Source organism: Zalophus californianus, chromosome 2 (genome assembly GCF_009762305.2).
Source record: "Zalophus californianus isolate mZalCal1 chromosome 2, mZalCal1.pri.v2, whole genome shotgun sequence".
In the NCBI taxonomy this organism is placed as follows: Eukaryota; Metazoa; Chordata; class Mammalia; order Carnivora; family Otariidae; genus Zalophus; species Zalophus californianus.
In genome coordinates, this window is record NC_045596.1 from 90,259,773 (window position 1) to 90,280,526 (window position 20,754).

Consider the following 20,754-nt stretch of genomic DNA (forward strand, 5'->3'; position numbering starts at 1 on the left):
ACGAACTGTACTTGGCAATTCACTGCCAATCACAGCACATACTATCTTTGAGTCAAAAGACACTTTAGCAGCCATCTGGTACAGCCCTCTTAATTCAGAGAAGGAAACCAGCACCCAGAAGGATGATTATTTTGTACAAAGTCAGAGCCATTCTTGGTCCCCAGGTTTCGTCATGTTAGTGCAGCTGAATTACTTAGACTTCGAACAGAACTCGGTTAAGAGTTGCTGGACTAGGGGGCACCTAGGTGCCGCAGTCAGTTGAGCATCCGACTCATGGTTTCAGCTCAGGGTGGTGAGATCGAGCCCTGAATTGGGCCCTGCACTTGGTGAGGAGTTTGTTGAGACTCTTTCCCTCTGTCCCTGTGTGCTTTCTGTCTCTAAAATAAGTAAATCTTAAAACAAAACAAAACAAAAAAAAAAGAGTTGCTGGATTGAATGCCCAACAGAATTTGAATCAACACAATCAGTATAAAACAAATGCATGCAATCCAAGGGATTTCAGGTGAGATACATTCCCTTGAGCGATCAACTGGACATTCTTGGCAGGAGGTAGTAAATGTGATTGGGGAAATATCTGTGAATACCATTCTTTCTGTGCTCCAGAAATGTCACCCTTCTCAGGAATGTGATTAACTGGGTGTTTAGAAACATAAAAAAAAAAAAAAAAGCATGTGAAATAGACTGCTAAGATACTGAAAATTTTCCTCTATTCACTTTAAAACAAATAGCATGTTTACAGCAGATTAAGTAAAAGGCATACTATTGGGTTTTGGTGAACTTGGTGTTCTCTCTTGATTTGTTTCTTGATTTTATCAGTAACTTCCGGGTGAATGTTAAGTACAGAGTCAGTAAGTGTGAACTGCTCCAAGCAGTGTGTCATGCTGGAAAAAGGAACAGAGCCATTAAATAAAGTTCTGGTTTAAAATAGATTAAGTCTAGCAAAGATCAATTTATTTAAATATTAAGTGAGTCCAAGCACCAAATTCACTCCTGTGCCCTCTGACTTTGCTCTCAGTTGGCCTCCTCGTCCCCATCCAAGAACAGCATGGACAGCTGTGGTAGAAAACAGGGTGTGTCTCTGGCTATGGGGCTCAAATGCCACACACTAGATTCTCTCTCATCGTGGCATTTGAGGTTGAGATCCACACACTGGCTTTGTTCCCCAGGCAGCTGGGAGGTTGTATGGGGTCACAGGGCTTCTCACATGGGTGCTCGGCTTCACCTTCCCAGTGGCTTCATTTCCTCCTAGGGTAGAAGTGATGTATCTCCATTCGCCTTTAGGATTCCTCAGAATTTTCCAAATGATGAGGTGGGGTTTTACCTAGAGTTGATGCCATATTTGGGGGATGACTTCTGTGGGGGACAGGCGCTTTACATAACTATCACTTTCACAGAGGATTTTTCTGTTATTGGGTTTTGGGAAACTATTTGTCTGTGGGTAGATTTTTGAGTCTCCATATTTGCATGTGTGTGTGTATTCATACACACACAAATGCACGCATGCATGCTGCAAGATGTTTTCCTCTGCTTTTTTACTTTTCACCTGCTAGTCATTCATTTCTTCACTCGACAAAGAGACACGGAGTGTCTGCTCTATGCCAGGCACTGTCTCTATTGACAAGATGTGTGTTTGGTCATGTGACTTAGCAATCTGGTAGGAGTACTTTGGGGTAGTTCCATCTGAGATAATTAACTTTAAATAAAAATAAGCCAGTCATCCATATGAAAAGATGCTCAACTTCATTCACCATCAGAAAAATACACATCAAGGGGCGCCTGGGTGGCTCAGTTGGTTGGGCGGCTGCCTTCAGCTCGGGTCGTGATCCTGGGGTCCTGGATCGAGCCCCACGTCAGGCTCCCTGCTCGGCGGAGAGCCTGCTTCTCCCTCCCCCTCTGCCTGCCTCTCTGCCTACTTGTGCTCTCTCTCTATCTCTCTGTCAAATGGATAAGATAAAATCTTTAAAAAAAAGAAAAATACACATCAAAACTACAATGAGAGACCATCTCAAACCTGTCAGGATGGCTAAAATCAACAACACAAGAAACAACAGGTGTTGGTGAGGATGTGGAGAAAGGGGAACCTTCTTGCACTGCTGGTGGGAATGCAGACTGGTGCAGTCACTATGGAAAATAGTATGGAGTTTCCTTAAAAAGTTAAAACTAGAACTACCCTATGATCCAGCAATTGCACTACTAGGTATTTACCCAAAGAATATAAAAATACTAATTCAGAGGTACAGATCTGTGATTCAACAATCTTGCACAATTCACAGCACTCACCATAGCACATACCCTCTGAAACAGATAATGCAATATATGTTAAGAAAAAAAAAAAAAGAAGATAGCAGGAGGGGAAGAATGAAGGGGGGGGGAATCGGAGGGGGAGACAAACCATGAGAGACGATGGACTCTGAAAAACAAACTGAGGGTTCTAGAGGGGAGGGGGTGGGGGGATGGGTTAGCCTGGTGATGGGTATTAAAGAGGGCACGTTCTGTGTGGAGCACTGGGTGTTATGCACAAACAATGAATCATGGAACACTACATCAAGAACTAATGATGTAATGTATGGTGATTAACATAACAATAAAAATTAAAAAAACTAATGACGTAATGTATAGTGATTAACATAACAGTAAAAAAATTAAAAAAAAACTAATTCAAAGGGATACATGCACCCCAGTGTATACAGCAGCATTATCTACTGCAGCCAAATTGTCCATCAACTGATGAATAAAGATGTGGTATATATGTATGTATATATATAACATATATATTACTCAGCCATAAAATACCATATGTGGTAGATATGTGTATATATGTATATGTGTGTAGATATATTATATATACAACAAAATATTACTCAGCCATAAAAAAGAATGAAATCTTGCCATTTGCAATTATGTGGATAGAGCTAGAGCGTATAATGCTAAGTCAAATAAGTCAGAGGAAGACAAGTACCATATGATTTCACTCATGTGGAATTTTTTTTTAGATTGTATTTATTTTGAGAGAGCAAGAGTGAGAGAAAGCAAGAGGGAGCGCGGGGAGCGGGGGGAAGAGCAAAGGGAGAGGAAGAGAATGTGTAGCAGATTCCACACTGGTCACAGAGCCCAAAGTGGGGCTCAATCTCAGGACTCTGAGATCATGAACTTAGTCGAAACCAAGAGTCGGACGCTTAACTAAATGAGCCACCAAGGCACCCCTCACTTATGTGGAATTTAAGAAACAAAACAAATGAGCATAGGGAAAAGAGAGAAAGGCAAATCAAGAAACAGACTCTTAACTACAGAGAACAAACTGATGGTTACCAGTGGGGAGGTGGGTGCGGGATGGGTTGAACAGGTGATGGGGATTAAGGAGGGCATTTATGACGAGCACTGGGTGTTGTAAGTGTTGAATCACTAAATTGTACATCTGAAACTAATATTACACTGTATGTTGACTAAGTGGAATTTAAATAAAAACTTAAAAAAAAAAAAGGCCAAGGGGGCGCCTGGGTTGCTCAGATGGTTGGGCATCTGCCTTCAGCTCAGGTCATGATCTCCAGGTCCTGGGATCGAGCCCCACATCGGGCTCCCTGCTTTTCCCCCTCCCTCTGCCTGCAGCTCCCCCTGCTTGTGTTCCGTCTCTCTCTCTCTCTCTCAAATGAATAAATAAAATCTTAAAAAAAAAAAGCATAAGCCAGGCACCAAGGAATAATAATTTTAGAGTCATAAAGGAAATGGGAAATTTATAATATCCAGGTACTAGTCCCAGCATCAGCTTTCTTAGTTATGTGATGAGTTAATTAATATAGTTGATCTTTTCCTCAGAGTGAAGGAGTGTTTTGGTTTCAGAAGTAGAACATGATTCCTGTGGGGCTGCAAGACTGATTCAAACTACACCAATCCTTTCAGATAAATGCCAAGCCTATTATATTTTTCAAATCCAGAAGACCTTGTAATTTCATATATAAATTATCATTGATACATTAAAAATGATTTCTAACTTTTAATTTGATTCTATGCTTTTAGTATACCTCTCTGTACATGTGGGAGATTAAAAAAATTATGGTTTTCCCCATAAATGTAAAAGTCTTCAATTTACAGCCACAATTTCTGCCTTTGTCTTTTAACCCCTGGGCCAATATAATCCAGATTTGACTACCTTTTAGGGGCTATATTTTCTACTCTAGGCACTGATTTTTTCTCAAAGAATGGTGAATCATGAAATCAATTGTTCTTGTTGAAGACTCAGATGAGGATAAAGATTATTATGTATCTACTATTTGCTACACATGAAACATTCCACATGGAAATTTGTCTTAAAGCTCCATAACTGTATTACATTACTAGTTTAACACTTATTTGAATAGAGAGAGAAATGTTTAACACTATTAAGAAGACAAGCTTGATAGGAAGTGATGGAAAAGTCTCATCTTGAAGAGACACAGTGGTGGGCCAACTCCAAATATTCTCGAAAGGAATTTTAAAAGGAAATCCCTTAGTAAATCTGTATGTATACATAAAAAATGGACTGAAAAGAAACTAGTTAAGAAGGTAGAGCTATGAAATTATCATATAAGACAGTACTAAGTGCATGTTTCTACCCACACATGCCTAATTTCAAGAATTATGTCAAGTAAAAAACCTACTTAGTAATTGTCAGGGAAAAACTGTCCTGTCGAGGCTTATTATGTTTCTCCTCCTATGCTGGAAACATGTAATATGTTGGATAAAAATTAATTTGCTATCAATGGGCAAGATAGAGATTTGAAATGTTAAACCAAGCATCCTTTGGAGAATGATTTTATCTTATGTCCCATTTTCTAAATAGGATATATTGTTTTGGACTCCTGAATGTTCTTGACATGAACTACTGAGGCTGATGCAGAATCCTTACCTGTGAGGTCTTGAATTCCACATGGAATTTTGAGTAAAGTATGGCTCTGTCGGAGGCAAGGAAGCTTTCTAAGGGAATTACATTCTAAATGTAATTTTCCTTTTAATAAACAAGGCAGTCCGAAGGACAGCACTATTAGAGGCAGCACACCTGAGGGCAGGGTTTTAGGTTATAAGAGAACTGAACGTAATGCTCTTCATCTGAAGGCCAGCGGGTATCCTACTAAATCTCCTTTGAAACAACTTCAGGCCTTATAGACTGGGACCGGCTGGGATTGCAGAAGGATCGACATCCCTTTGGCTACCGATTTAGTACATCAACCTTGGAAGAGGAAAAGAAAAAACAAAAAGAAATGGCTAGTTCAAAGCCCAAACTCCTATTTTATGGATATAAGCTGTTCAGGTTGCTACAAGATTACCACCGTTTTCAGCCATGCTGAGACGGTGGTTCTTTGTGTAGCCTGTTCAACAGCGTTGTCCAGCCAATAGGAGGAAAGGCCAGACTCACAGGAGGGTATTCATTTAGAAGAAGGCGGCACTAATGATCCACACTACTTCTTGAATTTGTGTTCTATCGCAGAAAGCCTTATCAGTTCAGTAATTCAGTTACTCTACCAAGATAATGTAATTTAATTTTGTAAGGTATACAACAGTGATCTCCTATTTTGGTGTCAGGTTTTCAATAAAGTTTTGGTTATGGGCAATAAATAAATATAATAAAATTACAACTTTAAAAACCAAATCTTAACTTAAAAATGAGGGAAAACCCATAATCTTACTGCCTAGTCAAATAAATTATTATCAGTTTCTCTGTGTCTCTTATCTGTTCTACAAAAATAATAAATACTAAAATTGTAGGCCAGATAAGAGTTTGTATATTTTTCTATGAATATTGTGGTAAACATGTCCGTTTTAATGAGTATGTCATATTCTCATAATAATTTCTTAACTATTTGTTATTGTAAATGAAAACTCTAACTTTTGCTACCATGAATAACATTACAATACCTTTCTGTATGATTATAACTTCTTTTTTTAGTAGAGAGAATATTCCTTTAGTGAGAAATTGCCAAGAGTGAGATTACATGGTCAACGCCTATGAATATTTTTATGGCTCTGAAATGTGTTGCCAAATTGCTTGCTAAAAGGGTTGTACCAAATGCAAGTTGACTTTTAAAGGTCAGACTTATTTTGATACAAGATCAACATATGTGCTATATTAAACTAACCATTTATCAACTGGTGAGAAACAAAACATATCATTTCCTAATATGTAGAATAAGAATACAATCCAGGAATCATGCCAAAGTCTACCATATTGTGAAGGGGCCAGGCAATCACAAACCTGAGTTCTGTTCATTTTGGTCACAATTCTAAAGTGGATCCCTTCTGGAAGTTACATTTTGGACAAGCTGTGGCCTGATGCCCAGAGAAGATAATCTCAATGCTTCTTTTTGCCTCAGCACACAGCAGGAGGACCGAGGTCGTAGTTTTACTTGTATATATGCATAGTGAGCTCAATTTTATTTTGTAATCTCCTTCATTTGAGAGGATTAAGAATGAAGATTACAGCTAATTCCCAAACTCCCTGGAAACAAGGTACTTTTCCTTTTAAGAAATCAGGCAGTCAGATTCTGATGCATAGTTTAAAAATACACAGGCACAAGCAGTTCTATCTGTACAATGTCATAGTTGTATAATTTTGTTATTCTTGGTTTAGCTGATGCATTTAATGAAAGGGCTGAAATGAATACATGAATGCATCCAGGGAAACTGGAGCCACAAGTGACCTATGAGAGAACGAATCCTTTCCAAGGCATAGATTTAACTCAGGTGAATGATCACAGGATCCGAGATTCGGTGTTTTAACAACTGCCCCAGGATGTCTTGGTCTCACAGCAAAAGTGGCTCAATCCCTTCCTCTCTTCTTTCTCTAATATACATAAAGTCTTTGTGTAGAGTTTGGAATAGCACCATTTATCTGTTATTCCACAAACACTCGCATTCATTCTTCGGGTTGTTTTCTTACATTCTCATTTGACTTCCCTGTCTTGCGTACTGAATTAAACTTCCTTGATAATCAGGATATCTGTTTATTTAATGTAATGGCTGCCTCTTTTTTCTTACTGTCTCCAGGCACATCTTTATGGATCACTGAAAAAGACAACTTCGTTTCTCAAACAACACAACCAGCAGCCAGAGGGACCTTATCAGGTGGAATTTTCTATGCAGGGGAGACATCAAGAAGTTGGCAAAAGGGAACAGAAGGATGGATATGGTAACCCATATTTTCCTGTTGGTGCCCTGGCACAGGGGATGGGGGAAATGAGCGCCCACCTTAACATTTTTAGCAAAATAAAAAAGAAGCTCTAGAGACTAGAGGTTTAGGCAAAAGTTCTAGAGTCAGACAGACTTGGGGTGTATGTCTCTCAATCACTTCATAGCATCTCCATTACTCAATAGCTCTGAGACTTTGGGCAAGATCCTGAACTTCTCCAACCTCAGATTTACCTTCCATAAAATGGAGTTAATGTCTACTTTTCATAGGGCCAGGTAGAGGTTTTCTTTTCCAGTCTTTTTCCTGATGGTGGCTCCTGACTGATGGCAAGCAAAGGTAGCTGATATCTGAGAAAAAAAACATGACTTTGTGTCTTATTTTTAATTTTACTTCTGGTATTGTGGGTAAAACATTAGGCTTTGGACTCACTGAGAAAACTCCTTATATAATGAATTATTTAGCGAGGTTGTGGGATACAAAGTCCCTGTATAAAACTCAATTTTATTTCTATAAAAGAGCCACAAATAAGTAAAAAAATGAAAAACTATTCATTTACAGAAACATTCAAAAACATAAAATACAAATAAATTTAACAAAAGATATGTAAAGTTCTACACTGAAAAGTGAAAAACACTGATGAAACTAAAGAAAACTTAAAATAAATGGAGAAATATATAATGTTCATAGATTGGAAGACTTAGTATTATTAAGATGTCAGTTCTTCCCAACTTGAACTATATATTCAGTGAATATATGTGTGGAGAAAAATAAACTTCTACTCCAACCTCACATAATATACAAAAATTAACAAAGATGAATCACAAACCCCAACATAAATGCTAGAACTCTAAAAGTGCCTAGGAAAAAAAAAACAGGAGAATATATTGAGCCTGGAATAGGTGACAACTTATTAGAGAGAACACATACAAAAAAATGTAAGCATAAAGAAAAAATTAATAACTTGGACTTCATCAGAATTAAAATCTTTTGCTCATCAACGAAAACTATTAAGAAAATGAATGGACAAGCCACGGACTGGGAGAAAATATTTGTAATACACACAGATATGAATTTATATCCAAAATATATACAAAGAACTATAAATCAATAAAACAAAAAAATGAAAAAACCCAATAAAGAAATGGGCAAAAGACATGAATACGCATCTCACAAAAGAGGCATGATGAATTAACATATGAAAAAAATGGTTAACACGATTATTCATCAGGGAAAGGCATATTAAAATTGCAATGTAATATTAAGTCATGCTTATTAAAATATTTAAAATTTAAAAGATGGATAATACCAGATATAGGTGAGGACGTGAGACAACCAGAACTGACATGCATTACTGGTGAGAGTATAAAATGGAGCAGCCCCTTCGGAAAAATGTTTGGCAGCTTCTTATGAAGTTAAACATATACTTAACCTATGAACCAGCAATTAGGTATTAACAGAACAGAAATAAAAACATTCATTGAGCCGAACCTAAAAACAATCCAAATGTCCACTGACAGGAGAACGGATAAATTGTGATACGTTCATACTAAAGAATACGCCCTACAATAAAAAAGAAGTACCAATACATGCAAGATGGAGGAGTGTCAAAAACACATTGAACAAAAGTCAGATACAAAAGCAAACCCGCTGTATGACTGCACTCTTCTCAAGTTCAAGAACAGACAAAACTAACCTATGATAGACATCAGAACCCTGGATGCACCTGTGGATGTGGGTGGGATTGACTGGAGGGAGCACAGGGGACATTTTGGTGGTTTTGGAGACATTTTTCATCTTGGTCATTGTGTTGGTTTAAAGTGTATATACATTCACCAAAACTCATCAGATTTTATACATAAGATCTGTTCTCTTTAAATTTTATTTTAATAAAAATAAAAAATGAATGCATCTCAATTTCAAGTCAGGCTGGGAAAACCAAATGAAAGCAACTTTATTTTGTTTCTCTGGTATTTGAAATTTTTGAAAATATACCATTTACTCAAATATTTTCTACTATCTACTTTGTACATCCTTCTAATTTTAAGTGGTAAACTATGATTATTTTCCCCCCAAATAATTTCTATCCTTGGAGGTAGAAGAAAGGAAATAACTATTTCACAGTTTTATAAATATTATAAGAACAAAGAAAGAACTGCAAACTATGGTTTACATTTTCATTAGTTTCCAGCAAGCAGTTTTTTAAATTTTTATTTTAGAAAGAGAGGGAGAGAGAGAGCATGGGGGGAAGGGGGGAGGGAAAGGGAGAAAGAGAGAACCTCAAGCAGACTCTGCTAAACTCGGAGCCCAATGCAGGGCTCAATCCCATAACCCTGAGATCCCTGAGCCAAAACCAAGAGCGAGAGGTTTAACTGACTGAGACACCCAGGCGGCCCAAGCAAGTAGTTTATAGCATCTCTAGTACTCCAGTAAGCCTTCTAACAGTGTATACTTAAAAAAAAAAATTTTTTTTTTTTTTGTAAAAAGATTTGAGAGGAGAGAGAGAGCACAAGCAGGGAGGAGGTGGCGAGGGGCAGAGGGAGAGAGAGAAGCAGATTCCCTGCTGAGCAGGGAGTCCGACTTGGGGCTCCATCCCAGGACCTGAGATCATGACCTGAGCTGAAGGCAGATGCTTAACCGACTGAGCCACCCAGGTGCCCCCAGTCTATACTTAATGGAACTTTGCTTCCTATAGATTCAGTGAAATTAGAAAATCAGGGGAAAGTGTATTATGGATTATTAAAAAAAAAAAAGCCAGAGTTCTTTCCCTAAACCTTAACATTTTTAGAGGTTAAAAATAGGGGCGCCTGGGTGGCTCAGTCGGTTAAGCGTCTGCCTGCGGCTCAGGTCATGATCTCAGGGTCCTGGGATGGAGCCCCGCATTGGGCTCCCTGCTCAGCGGGGAGTCTGCTTCTTCCTCTCCTCCCCGCTTGTGCTCTCTCTCACGTGCGCTATTTCCTCTCTCTCACTCTCAAATAAGTAAATAAAATCTAAAAAAAAAAAAAAATAGACGTTAAAAATACCTGAGAGCATGGTGAAGGAAGCATAGTAGGAGGAGATCATGAAGGGGACGTGAGGCCAGTTGACCCGCCAGACGGACCAAGCAGTGGGAGGCTCCCACCTCCTCTCCTGGGCTTGGAAGGTCCGTTCCGCTTATTGTTCCTGTAGCCGGAGCCATTTCAAGGATGCAACCTTGAGAGAGCCATGTGTTGCTGAGACTATCTGTAGGATATATGTGATTGAACCCTGTTATGGCTTCTGTATAAACTTTTAAGATTCTGGCGAGTGTAGAGATCCACTTGTCTTGCAACCTCCTATGACGAGCCTCCTAAGTAAGTTCCCTTGCTTATTAAAACTGCCACCTCCCTGGCTTATCCTAAAATGTGTGTAAAAAGCAGGTATTTTATGATAAAATTGTGTAGTGCGTGCAATGTGTGGAATTCAGAGGAAAACCCAGAGTCAGTGATTAACAATGACAAAAAATGCAAGTAAATTAGCCATTGTTCAAAGAAAGCAGTGGTGCCATTTCTCTTTTGTGGCTTTTTAGATTTTTGTTGCCCTGAAATTCCATTTTATTGGAAACCAACTTTCTACCTGGTCTTTCTTTTTTTCCTTTCTTGGAGAGAGTGGTGGGAGGGGCAGAGGGAGCAGGAGAGAGAACCTTTAAGCGGACTCCACACCCAGCACAGAGCACCGCCCCCCCCCCCACCAGGGTTCGATCCCACAACCTTGAGATCAAGGTCTGAGCGGAAATCAAGAGTCTGATGCTTAACTGATAAGCCACCCAGGCACCCATCCACCTGGTCTTTCTTGATAGGTTTTTCTCTTTTTCTTTTTCCTATTTTAAACAGTTTCTAAATAAAATTCTCTATTTCAGGAGTAAAACAAAAACCAAAAAGCTGCCACTTACCAATCTGGAGTGGCCTGCCCCTTTCTTGGCCTCTCCCTGCCCTTTCAGTACAGGGTCAGTTTCAGATTTCACCCAAGAAACTCCTCAGGTTGCAAACAAACAGGCAGGCTGAGATTATGTAGATAAATGCAATGCAGTCTAAAATGAGTTTTTCTTGGGCGCCTGGGTGGCTCAGTTGGTTAAGCGACCGCCTTTGGCTCAGGTCATGATCCTGGAGTCCCGGGATCAAGTCCCGCATCGGGCTCCCTGCTCAGCAGTGAGTCTGCTTCTCCCTCTGACCCTCCCCTCTCTCATGCTCTATCTCGTTCTCTCTCTCAAATAAATAAATAAAATCTTTAAAAAAATAAAATAAAATGAGCTTTTCTTTTAATTTTAAATTTTGCTGCTGCTTCATAGAATTATAAATTATGTATTACAGATTGTTATGCTCTTTTTTACTTGTCCGGTTTCTGGAGTCTTCTTTCTTCCTCTTGGTCAGAGGAACGTTTCTAGGTGACTGGGGTGGACTTAGCTGAAAAATGAAGCATGGGCAAGATTCTTCTTCTACTCTTGTTTATCAGGTGCTTTTTTCATTTGGTAGAAGAAGCATAGCATTACTTAATCTGTGCATTAAGCATAGCATTGCTTAACTGGATAGTGGATAGTGACTCCTCTCCTTTTCTTAAAAAATAGACTGTTTTTATAAAAGCAGGGTTAGACTTACAGAAAAACTATGCAGAAAGTACAGAGAATTCCCATATTCCTCCCTCCCTCCCTTTCCCCTGTTATTAATACCTTGCATTGGTGTTCTACATTTGTTACAATCGATGAGCCAATACTGATGCATATTGTTATTAACTAAAGTCCATAGTTTAGAGTTCACACTTGTACATTTTATGGGTTTTGATAAATATATAAATGTATAATGGCATATATCCACCATTATTGTATCATACAGAATAGATTTAGTGCCCTAAAAATCTTTTGTGCTCCTTCTATTGATCTCTCCCCACCGCAACCCCTGACCACCACTGATCTTTTTTACTGTCTCCATAGTTTTGCCTTTTCCAGGATGTTATAAAGTTGAATTCATGTAGTATGTAGCTTTTCAAATTGGCTTAGCAATATGCACTTATGATTCCTTCAAGTCTTTGATGGCTTGATCGTTCTTTTTATTCATGAGTGATATTCTGCTGTATGGATATACCACAGTTTATTTTTCCATTCTTCTCTTGAAGGACATCTTGGTCGCTTCCAACCTTAGGCAATTATGAATAAAGCTGCCATAAATATTTGTGTGTAGGTTTTCTTTGTGGACATAAGTTTTCAGCTCATTTGAGTAAATACTAAGGAGCACAACTGCCCTTGTTTTTCAAGAAAACTTTTACATCTGTTATTTGTATCTTGATAGATTATAATTTGCCTTGTGTAGCTAACTCCTGTGACTGTGTCCCTCCCAATTTCTTTCCCTTAAGACCATTTCAATTTCTCTCACATATGAATCACAAGAATGCCAGACACATGTCAACAACTTTCTCTTTGAAAAGCAAAAAAATGTTTTCAGACTTGTAGGAACTACCCTGATACACCCGATAGTCATTCACAGAAGCAGCCCATGAAATAGCTTGTATATTCCTTCTGTAGGTGGATGTTAAGTGCTAATAGTTATTCATACGGAAATACACTGCCTAGTCCTTTTGGGTTCCTGCAGTCATAAGCACGTGTGTGGTATAAGTTTTGCTCTTTCTTTTGCTGATGGCCCCGCCTATTTATTCCTATCAAAACCACTGTTAACAAGGAGACAGTAATGACTTCAGAGTTCATACCCTCTATAAATGGATGTGATACTGGGGAAATTTCTCAGTCTTTCTGATCTCCAGTGTCCTCATTTGTGAAATGGACCTCATTTGTGAATTGCAAGGTGGTGGGGAAGATTGGAGGTGCTGTGAATAAAGCATCTCCTTCCTCTATGCCTGACTCATTGGGAACAATCTGTTGATGGTGTGGTAGTGGTGATGATGAACAGCAGCTGGGCATACAACAAATCTGTAACCCAGGAGAATTGGGTGCTTTGTGCCTCAGTAGGAAAATTTTATCTGCAGAGTACGAATGGTGACCAGCACATATAACCATGTCTCCCAATAGCCTACCTTCTCCTATTGATGTCCACTTATGCTTAAAAACATTCACAGCTGTCTCCTTGCCATTAATGCCTAATTCTCTTACTGACCCACCAGTAGGGTTTCCTCCCATCCATCCATGTCCTCTCGGGATCTAAGGATCCAATAAATAAGCATTTATTTTCTTTGTCCATTTCCTGTTCCACGTCCTATGGTCAGCCTGGCTTTCCTCCTCTCCATTCTGATCTGAGATTTCCTATTTATTACACGAAGCTTCACTGCATGCTCCAGTTCACAGTTTGCTGCAGTTGCCCAGAATAATTGGTGACTGGCCATTCATTAGCTCATACTCATAAACTATTTTTTGTTGTTGTTAATCCGCCTAAGCAAGCTCTTGAATTTAGGGGGCCATGACTTCTATTTCGTGTACAGTATCCTATCACATGTAGATATTTAATCAATGAATCAGTTAATTTGACTCAGTCCCAGAAACTGAAATGGGTATTTGGCCCATAAAACTGATTTCTGGGCAACTTTAAAATACGGACTATATTCATTTGCCCAGGAGAGGTTCCGGTTTATCTAGGACTAAGACTATGGAGTAATAAAATATCACCGCAAGTCCTTCCTGCATGGGTAGCTCTGGCTGAAGATTTTGCTATCTGGGCAACCCTGGATTTTCTGTGGATTAGCTGAGATTGATCTTTCCCATCAGTCCCCAGTCTTGATGTCCACCATAGCCATGGCTGGCTCCATCATCTCCTGAGGGGCTTATGCTCAAGACTAATGACCATATTAGCCCACGTGACATGTAATTAGGAAAGTGAGCCTTTTTATGACCAAAAATAGTACGAGAGATTCCACATCCAAATAGAATCTAGTTGTGGATTACTTCATATCTGTGCTCATGTCATTCCTTCTCCTCTCCACTAATCCAGCCTGATGCTTGACTGTCCTTCTAACTGTTGTCCTAACACTGACTATGCATTTTGCTGAAGGGGAAGCTTAACAAGGTTAGTAACTTAGTGCAGGTTACTGGTAGGACACTCATTCCGAGTCTTGAGTCCAAGTGAGTCCAGAAAGCAATGGAATATTCCATATGTCCCCCCGTGTGACTTCTGCTTCCCGGCAGGGTCTGCTTCTCTTGTGAGAAATCAGAGCTGTCTGGCAGAGGCCGGCTAAAATCAGAGAAATCCTGACTTTACCCGTTTCAGAAAGCAACCCAGTATCTGAGGAATGATGAGGACATAATTAAATTTGAGTGAAAGGCTTGGAGTTCTTCCCATTCTCTGCCAGAATGGGTGGTCACTAGTGTGACTGTTGTTTTTGTGACTCTCGCTTTATCTACATTTTGACTCGCACTTGGAACACTACCTCTGGGCAACTTAAACGAAAGCTTGTTTTCCAGGATGAAGTAAACTGACAGAAATTTCCACTGGTCATCAAATCTGGTGTAAATGGTTTGCCTGAGCTGGATATTTCTGGGTGCATTCCTGACAAAATAACTGAGGAGACAACTAATGGTTATGTCAAGCTTTTATGTTCTATCCCTGAGAGGTGAAAAGAGAGCCTAAGTTGTCTGGGAAGGAACAGCAGTCAGCTCTGCTAGATTTCCAGTGCTTCCCAGATTTTGCACTGTTAGCTTATTTTTTCCAATGCGACTCTGTAATAACAACCCACTCCTTTCCCTGCACTCCTGGCCCCCCATGATGTTTTATTATGCTCATGCTGAAAGAAAAGGTATCTGTGCATACTGTATCTCTTCATTTGGCTTCAGGGATTTCCCTTTGATTTGGAAAGAATAATCTTCCAAATTCCGCTATAAAATATACAGGAGAAAATAAAAAAGATAAAGCTCCAGGAATGTGCACTGGTGTTGACATTTTGTTCTAATATTGCTCACGTGAATGACCAATTACTCCAAGTCTGAATTATCAGGCACTGTTTTTCACCATTGATTTGTACGGCACAGTTTAACTTTGTTTCCATCCTTCCCTGTATTAAAACATAGCCACTCTTCAGCAGGTACCCCCTAGACACCAGGAGCAACTCCACAGCCCCCTAATTGCTCTCTCCCTGGTTCTGCTTGGAATATTTATGGTGAGTCGCCACTTATCTCCTCCCTGGCAGCCGTCCCCGCTTTCCTGCAGTGAGCAATTGACCACACTCACATTTGCAAACAGAGGCTCTCTCAAGTGTCACTAAAGGAGAGAGGAGGTGGAGCCAAAAGGGCTTTGAAAAGGAAAGGGAGTCATTCTACTTTTCAAAAAGAGAAACTCTGGGGAGGAATCCTATCTCTGTATTTCTTCTTTCAGCCTCATCAAGGGTCGCGGTCGGAACTTTCCATCCATCTTTTCCCCCCCTCTAACAGTGGCCTACACTGTCTCTGCCTGTCGCCGCAAAAGTCAGCGGCAGACCTCTACAAGTCAGTGGCCGTGAAACTGCGAAATTTATCATATGGGTGTCAGGTATTTCTTACTGACTTCCCAAGAACTTCGATAAAGAAATCTTTCCCGAGGGTCCCTTTCTGGCTGCAGGCCACTGTCTTGAGTTGAAGGACGACGGACAAGCTGGAGGACTACAGCAAAAGAGCAGAGTGAAAGATGCCCCAGGGCTGCAGGCCAACCCAGGGGGACACGCTTGGGGTCCGTCCGACGTAACCACTCTGCCCCGGCTATGCTCAAGCAACGTCAAGTAATTTTCTTTTGAAAGCTCAAGCCCATCAAGATTATGCTGCTCTTCCTAATCATTCTGTTGCCGGTAGTTTTTAAATGTAGTTTTGCTAGTCTCTCAGTCCTGGAACGATGGAACTGTCCTGGAGGCTCTCCCCCAGGAAAGGGGAATTCTACTTGTGTGGGTAAGTAATCTCATTAAAAGGAATTCACATCCTCCCAGAAACTGCCTTCATATACCTACCTGTTCATTCCGTTTTGTATACTTGGGCACTTTTTTTCTGATTTGCCTTTGGGTGGGTACATTTGTGTAATTTTTGTTTTCTAATGAATGTATATTTTCTTCCTGGCTGTTAGAGGCAGTTTGCTACCGACTATAAAAATTCACAGCTCTCAAGCTGTTCTTGCGTGTGTGAGTGAATATGTCTCACGTATAAGTAACTGAACATTTCTTTTCATGCAAACTTCTGTCTTTACTCTGACAGGAGTAACTACTCACTTAGCTGGTCAGCTTTATGTTGGAAGCTGGGGAAACAGGAGTTTTTTGGGAAACTGTTTCTATATAAGCCATAAAGAAAAAAATCCTTTCTGATAACTTTGTATAAGAACTCAGAAGTTGCTAAAACACTAGAGGACAATGGGAAGGGAATAGGGAATAAATGTGATCCTATCATTTTGAAAGCTAAGTTCTCCCCTGTCCTGCTGTTTCTGGAGCTCTGAGGGCAACTTCAGTTTTTGAGTAACAGGTGCATTGAAACTTTGAGCACTGCTAAGAAATGACAGTATGCCACACCCCTCCCATATTAAATGGATTTTTCATCAAGGAGAAATGGAACTTTTACCACATGCAAAGAATCATCTTGCTTAAGGACTTCACCTGAAAAACATCTCTCTCTCTCTCCCCCCTCCCGCCTCCTCTTCCCCCTTCACTTCTTCCCTTCTCTACCCTCCCCCTCTCCTCCTCTCTCCATCTTCCTTTTTCTCTCCCTCTCCCTCTCTTACTGTTGATTTGGTTTGTTTACTCCTTGGGTGGGTCTCCAACCTGTTGCTCAAACAAGACAGCCATTTCCACTCATTAGAGGGCATAAACTCCCCTGACATACCTTTTCTGTCATCCTGACCTTCTGAAAAGGGGTATGGCTCCCAAAAAGAGGTAGAGGGAGGGAAACACAGTAAAGTTTCCAGAAGAGAAACCTCTGGAAGACAGCACAAAATCAGGGGAATAGAGGGAACAATTCTGAGTCAAACTGCTGACTTTGGGCTCCTGCCCTGGCTCTTCCATGAAGGAAGTCCCGAATGAGGACATCAGGTGCTCTTGCTCAGAATCTCAGGACTCTGTCTCCAGGCAGTTCTCATTGTAACAAGTGAGCAGAACCCTAGGGTACTGGAAGGAAGGACAGAATTCTAGTGACCTCTATGTCTCTGGCACCTAGAACATTTCTGCTTTCATAATATGTACTCTATAAATTCTTCCTAAATGAATAAGTCTCTCCCTGACCTGCTAATCACATCATCTTAGAGAATAACTATGAAAAGGGGGTGACAAAAGACAAAATGACCCCACGAACCTGTTACTCAGCTGTTGGAGCAGAAGTAAAAGCTTTTGGACAGTTATGTTAAATGGACTGGAGGCTCTCTGGGGTGGGAGAATTTTCTGAGAGTAGTTGGCAAATGGCCAGAGACAGGCTCTGCCATCTGCATGGGATGTGAGGGGAGATGGTAGGAGCCAGTCAAGAAGCAGAACCTGAGAGAGAAAAAAAAAATTACAGAAGTGAACTGCTACACATAGCTTTAGAGTCTCAGGGAACAAACCGATTCCTGCTTGCAAAGGAGCCTCCACCTTGTGCTTCTCACTGCCCCTGCTGGTGGCTCAGAGGTGCCTTCACTAAGACTGGTTGCACCAAATAAACCTGAAGCCCAGGCTAGAGACGGTAAGTGAAGCGGGACTGTGTCACGGAGTGGAAGGTTTTAGAAGCAAACACACCTTTCAAATCCATTCTACCTATTTAATACTTGAATAATACTGGAACATTGCTGGAAAATAATAAGACCCCCATTTCAGCATTGTTGTGGGGATCACATGAAATAACACATAAAATGCACCTAGCATAGAGGCTTGCAGATGGTGCTCAATAAATATCCCCTTGGCTCCTCCACGTCTTGGCTAAAACCCTTTGATCAGATCATACTAGGCAATGCCTTATTTGAACAGTGACATGGCACAGACCCCACAGAGTGTAGAATGTCTGGATGCCACTTTGTGACTCTGCCCCTGCTCCCTCGTTCCTTGCAAGTCACGGGTTTAAACCCCCTACTTTACACTCCACATCTCATGTTAGCTGATAACTGCCTGGGTCACACCCTGGGCCCCCTGCGTTTCAGAGGATAGTATTTCTCCTCTCTAAATAGGTAGAGTGCTATCATCTATTTTTCTCCCAATTAAATTCTACTCGCCTTTTTACTTGCCCTTGGCATTGAACCAGACCATCTCTGGCCAGCAGGAAGAATGCTTCGTGGTTGGACAAGATTCAGGTTACTTTACGCAAGGTTGTCATTCACGTGACTGCTAGCCAGATAAACCACTTGATAACACAGAACTGGGTTTTCTTCTCATTTCCCACCACCCCCACCACCATTCCCCCTTTTTTTTTTTTAATTTCCTGAGTATTTTATTAGCCTCTATTTGAGCTAGAGTAGGTGAGGGGAGCGCAATAAGGAAAACTGCTTGGCAAGGGGCTTCTGAACTTTCAAGCCTATTTGCCCTGGAGGAGAAAAATCAGCTGAAAAAAGGAACTTTTCCTGTTTGCCATGTGTACCTGAATTATTTATTTGAGCTTTCTTAGTAAATAAAGGGTGAGGAAGAAGTACAAGCCAACCCTGAGACAGCTGCCTGCAGGAGGGATCCTGGGGCACTAAGTTAGCCAACCAGGGAGATCACTCTTAGTACAGTGAAATTCCTGATTTCAGCACTGACTGGGGCTTGGTCAGCCTCCCAGTCATGTGCAAAGCAGAGTAATTCCAGGATCAGAATCTTGTTTGTTTTTTCAGCCAAGGTTATGCAAAAGTTTTTTTTTTTTTTAAATCTAACTGCAAAGAAATTATAGAAATGATCTTTTATGCATACCATGGGAGTGAAACCACCCCTTCAAGTACACAGTGGTTTGTGGTCTTTGAGGGGTTGTCGAGCTTAGTGGTAAAAAGCTTACGTTTTGGAGACAGACCTGGGTTCAAATGCTAGTTCTGCTGCTTGTGAATCCTGTCTCATTTTCCTTAGTGCAAAACAGAGATAATTACCCCCTCAGGATTGTTGTTGTCAGGATTATGTAAATGTATTTGTTTTCGGTGCTGGCCACACATTACAATCACCAATGTCTAGGTTACCACCCTGGTCCATCTGGGTCAGAGTCTCTTCTGGGGGTGAGATCCAGGCATCATTTTCTTTGTTATTCTCCTTTGGCAATTCTAACAGGCATAATGGGCAGCCTCGGTTCAAGACCACTAAATTAATACATAAGAAGTGCATAAAACAAAGCCTGGCATATAATTAGCTCTCAGTAAGTCTTAACTGCTATTAATATTTTTATTGTTGTTAACATTTTTATTGATGGTAATAGTAGTAGTGTTTTCTAAATGTGGCTTGGTTTCTTCTACAATAATTTAATTTTTTTTTTTACACACAGAAAAATGCCACATTGAAAAAATTGAGGATAGTTTTTACCACATTAAAAAATGTAGTCAAAATAATTTCAGCATCTATAACTTGTATTTTTGTAATCAGAAGAAATGTTTATTAAAAATACAAAAACATATTAAACTGACTTGAGTCAGTGTTCATGCAGACCTGCAATTCCAATGTTTGCCTTTCTGTGATATCAACTGATAAAAAATTGCACTAAGCACAAATTAAAACTGCTTGCTAGATTTCTTACCAGTAATAATTTTATTTTAATAACGATAACAAAACCAAGCCACTTGAAAATGATTATTTAAATTTCTTGCGTATTTTTTCCTTATATTTGGAACCAGTTTCTCTAAGATTTTTAAAGCGGTTGAGGTCATATAAAAATAATAAAATAATTCTTTAAATGAATTTACATTTTTGAACAAGTTGGGGTTGTCCAAATATTTGACATTCAATTTAGAAGTGGAAGGTGGGAATTCTTTTCTTTTGTTCAGAAGAGAACAGCTAGTTGTTTCCCATTAAAAGTAAATGGACTAGTAATTTGGCTCATATAAATTCAGAATCTTGCTTTACCATCTACAAATTTGCCTTCATGAAAATCCATTTGAGATAATTTCTTGTTTAGTATGAATGGTTGTTTTCTTTTTTAAAGATTTTATTTATTTATTTGACGGGGGGGGGCAGGGGAGAGAGCACAAGCAGGGGGAGCGGCAGGCAGAGGGAGAGGGAGAAGCAGACTCCCCGCTGAGCAGGGAGCCCGATGCGGGGCTCCATCCCAGGACCCTGGGATCATGACCTGAGCGGAAGGCAGACGCTTAACAACTGAGCCACCCAGGCGCCCCTCTTTTTTTTTTTTTTTAACATCAGTAGTCTCCAAACTCCATCCCATCAAGCAAACAAAATGTGGGCACATGCTCTCAGGATGTGTTTTTTTGTCAGTTCCTTACATGTTATCGATACTACAATGATGAACATTACCCAACATAATACTTCCCATATTTCCTTTCCACACAATAGTGAATCTTTATACAGACTCTAAGTAGTACACATCCTACTTGGGAGAGACTGTTCTAGAGAAGTCATAAAATGATGGAACAAATGCTTTAGCTTCTCTCTGTTCACCTGAGTATGAAGAAATAAACAAAAGGATTGGTAATTTTTTTTTTTCAAGTAAAGGGGACTGACTCATAGTGAATGACTGTTCTCAGAGTGTATAAGAGAAGAAATAAAAATGT

The 20,754-nt window shown here is 40.0% G+C and overlaps 1 protein-coding gene and 1 long non-coding RNA gene across 3 annotated transcripts in view; one reads left to right on the plus strand and one right to left on the minus strand.

Annotated features, from left to right (window-relative positions):
* Positions 1–6,656: 6,656 nt before the first annotated feature.
* On the minus strand, positions 6,657–10,256 carry LOC113925835. The gene is made up of 3 exons (XR_003521069.2): positions 10,180–10,256; positions 7,393–7,506; positions 6,657–7,035 (listed from the first exon to the last, which is right to left on the minus strand). It is a non-coding gene; the product is annotated as an uncharacterized LOC113925835 (long non-coding RNA).
* A 5,639-nt stretch (positions 10,257–15,895) lies between these two features.
* The window catches only part of EGF (epidermal growth factor), a 95,351-nt gene continuing 90,492 nt past the window's right edge, over positions 15,896–20,754 (plus strand). For both annotated transcript variants that reach the window (XM_027600458.2, XM_027600459.2), the window contains exon 1: positions 15,896–16,022. In XM_027600458.2, coding sequence (XP_027456259.1) covers positions 15,896–16,022 — 127 coding nt within the window. The remainder of the gene's footprint in view (positions 16,023–20,754) is intronic.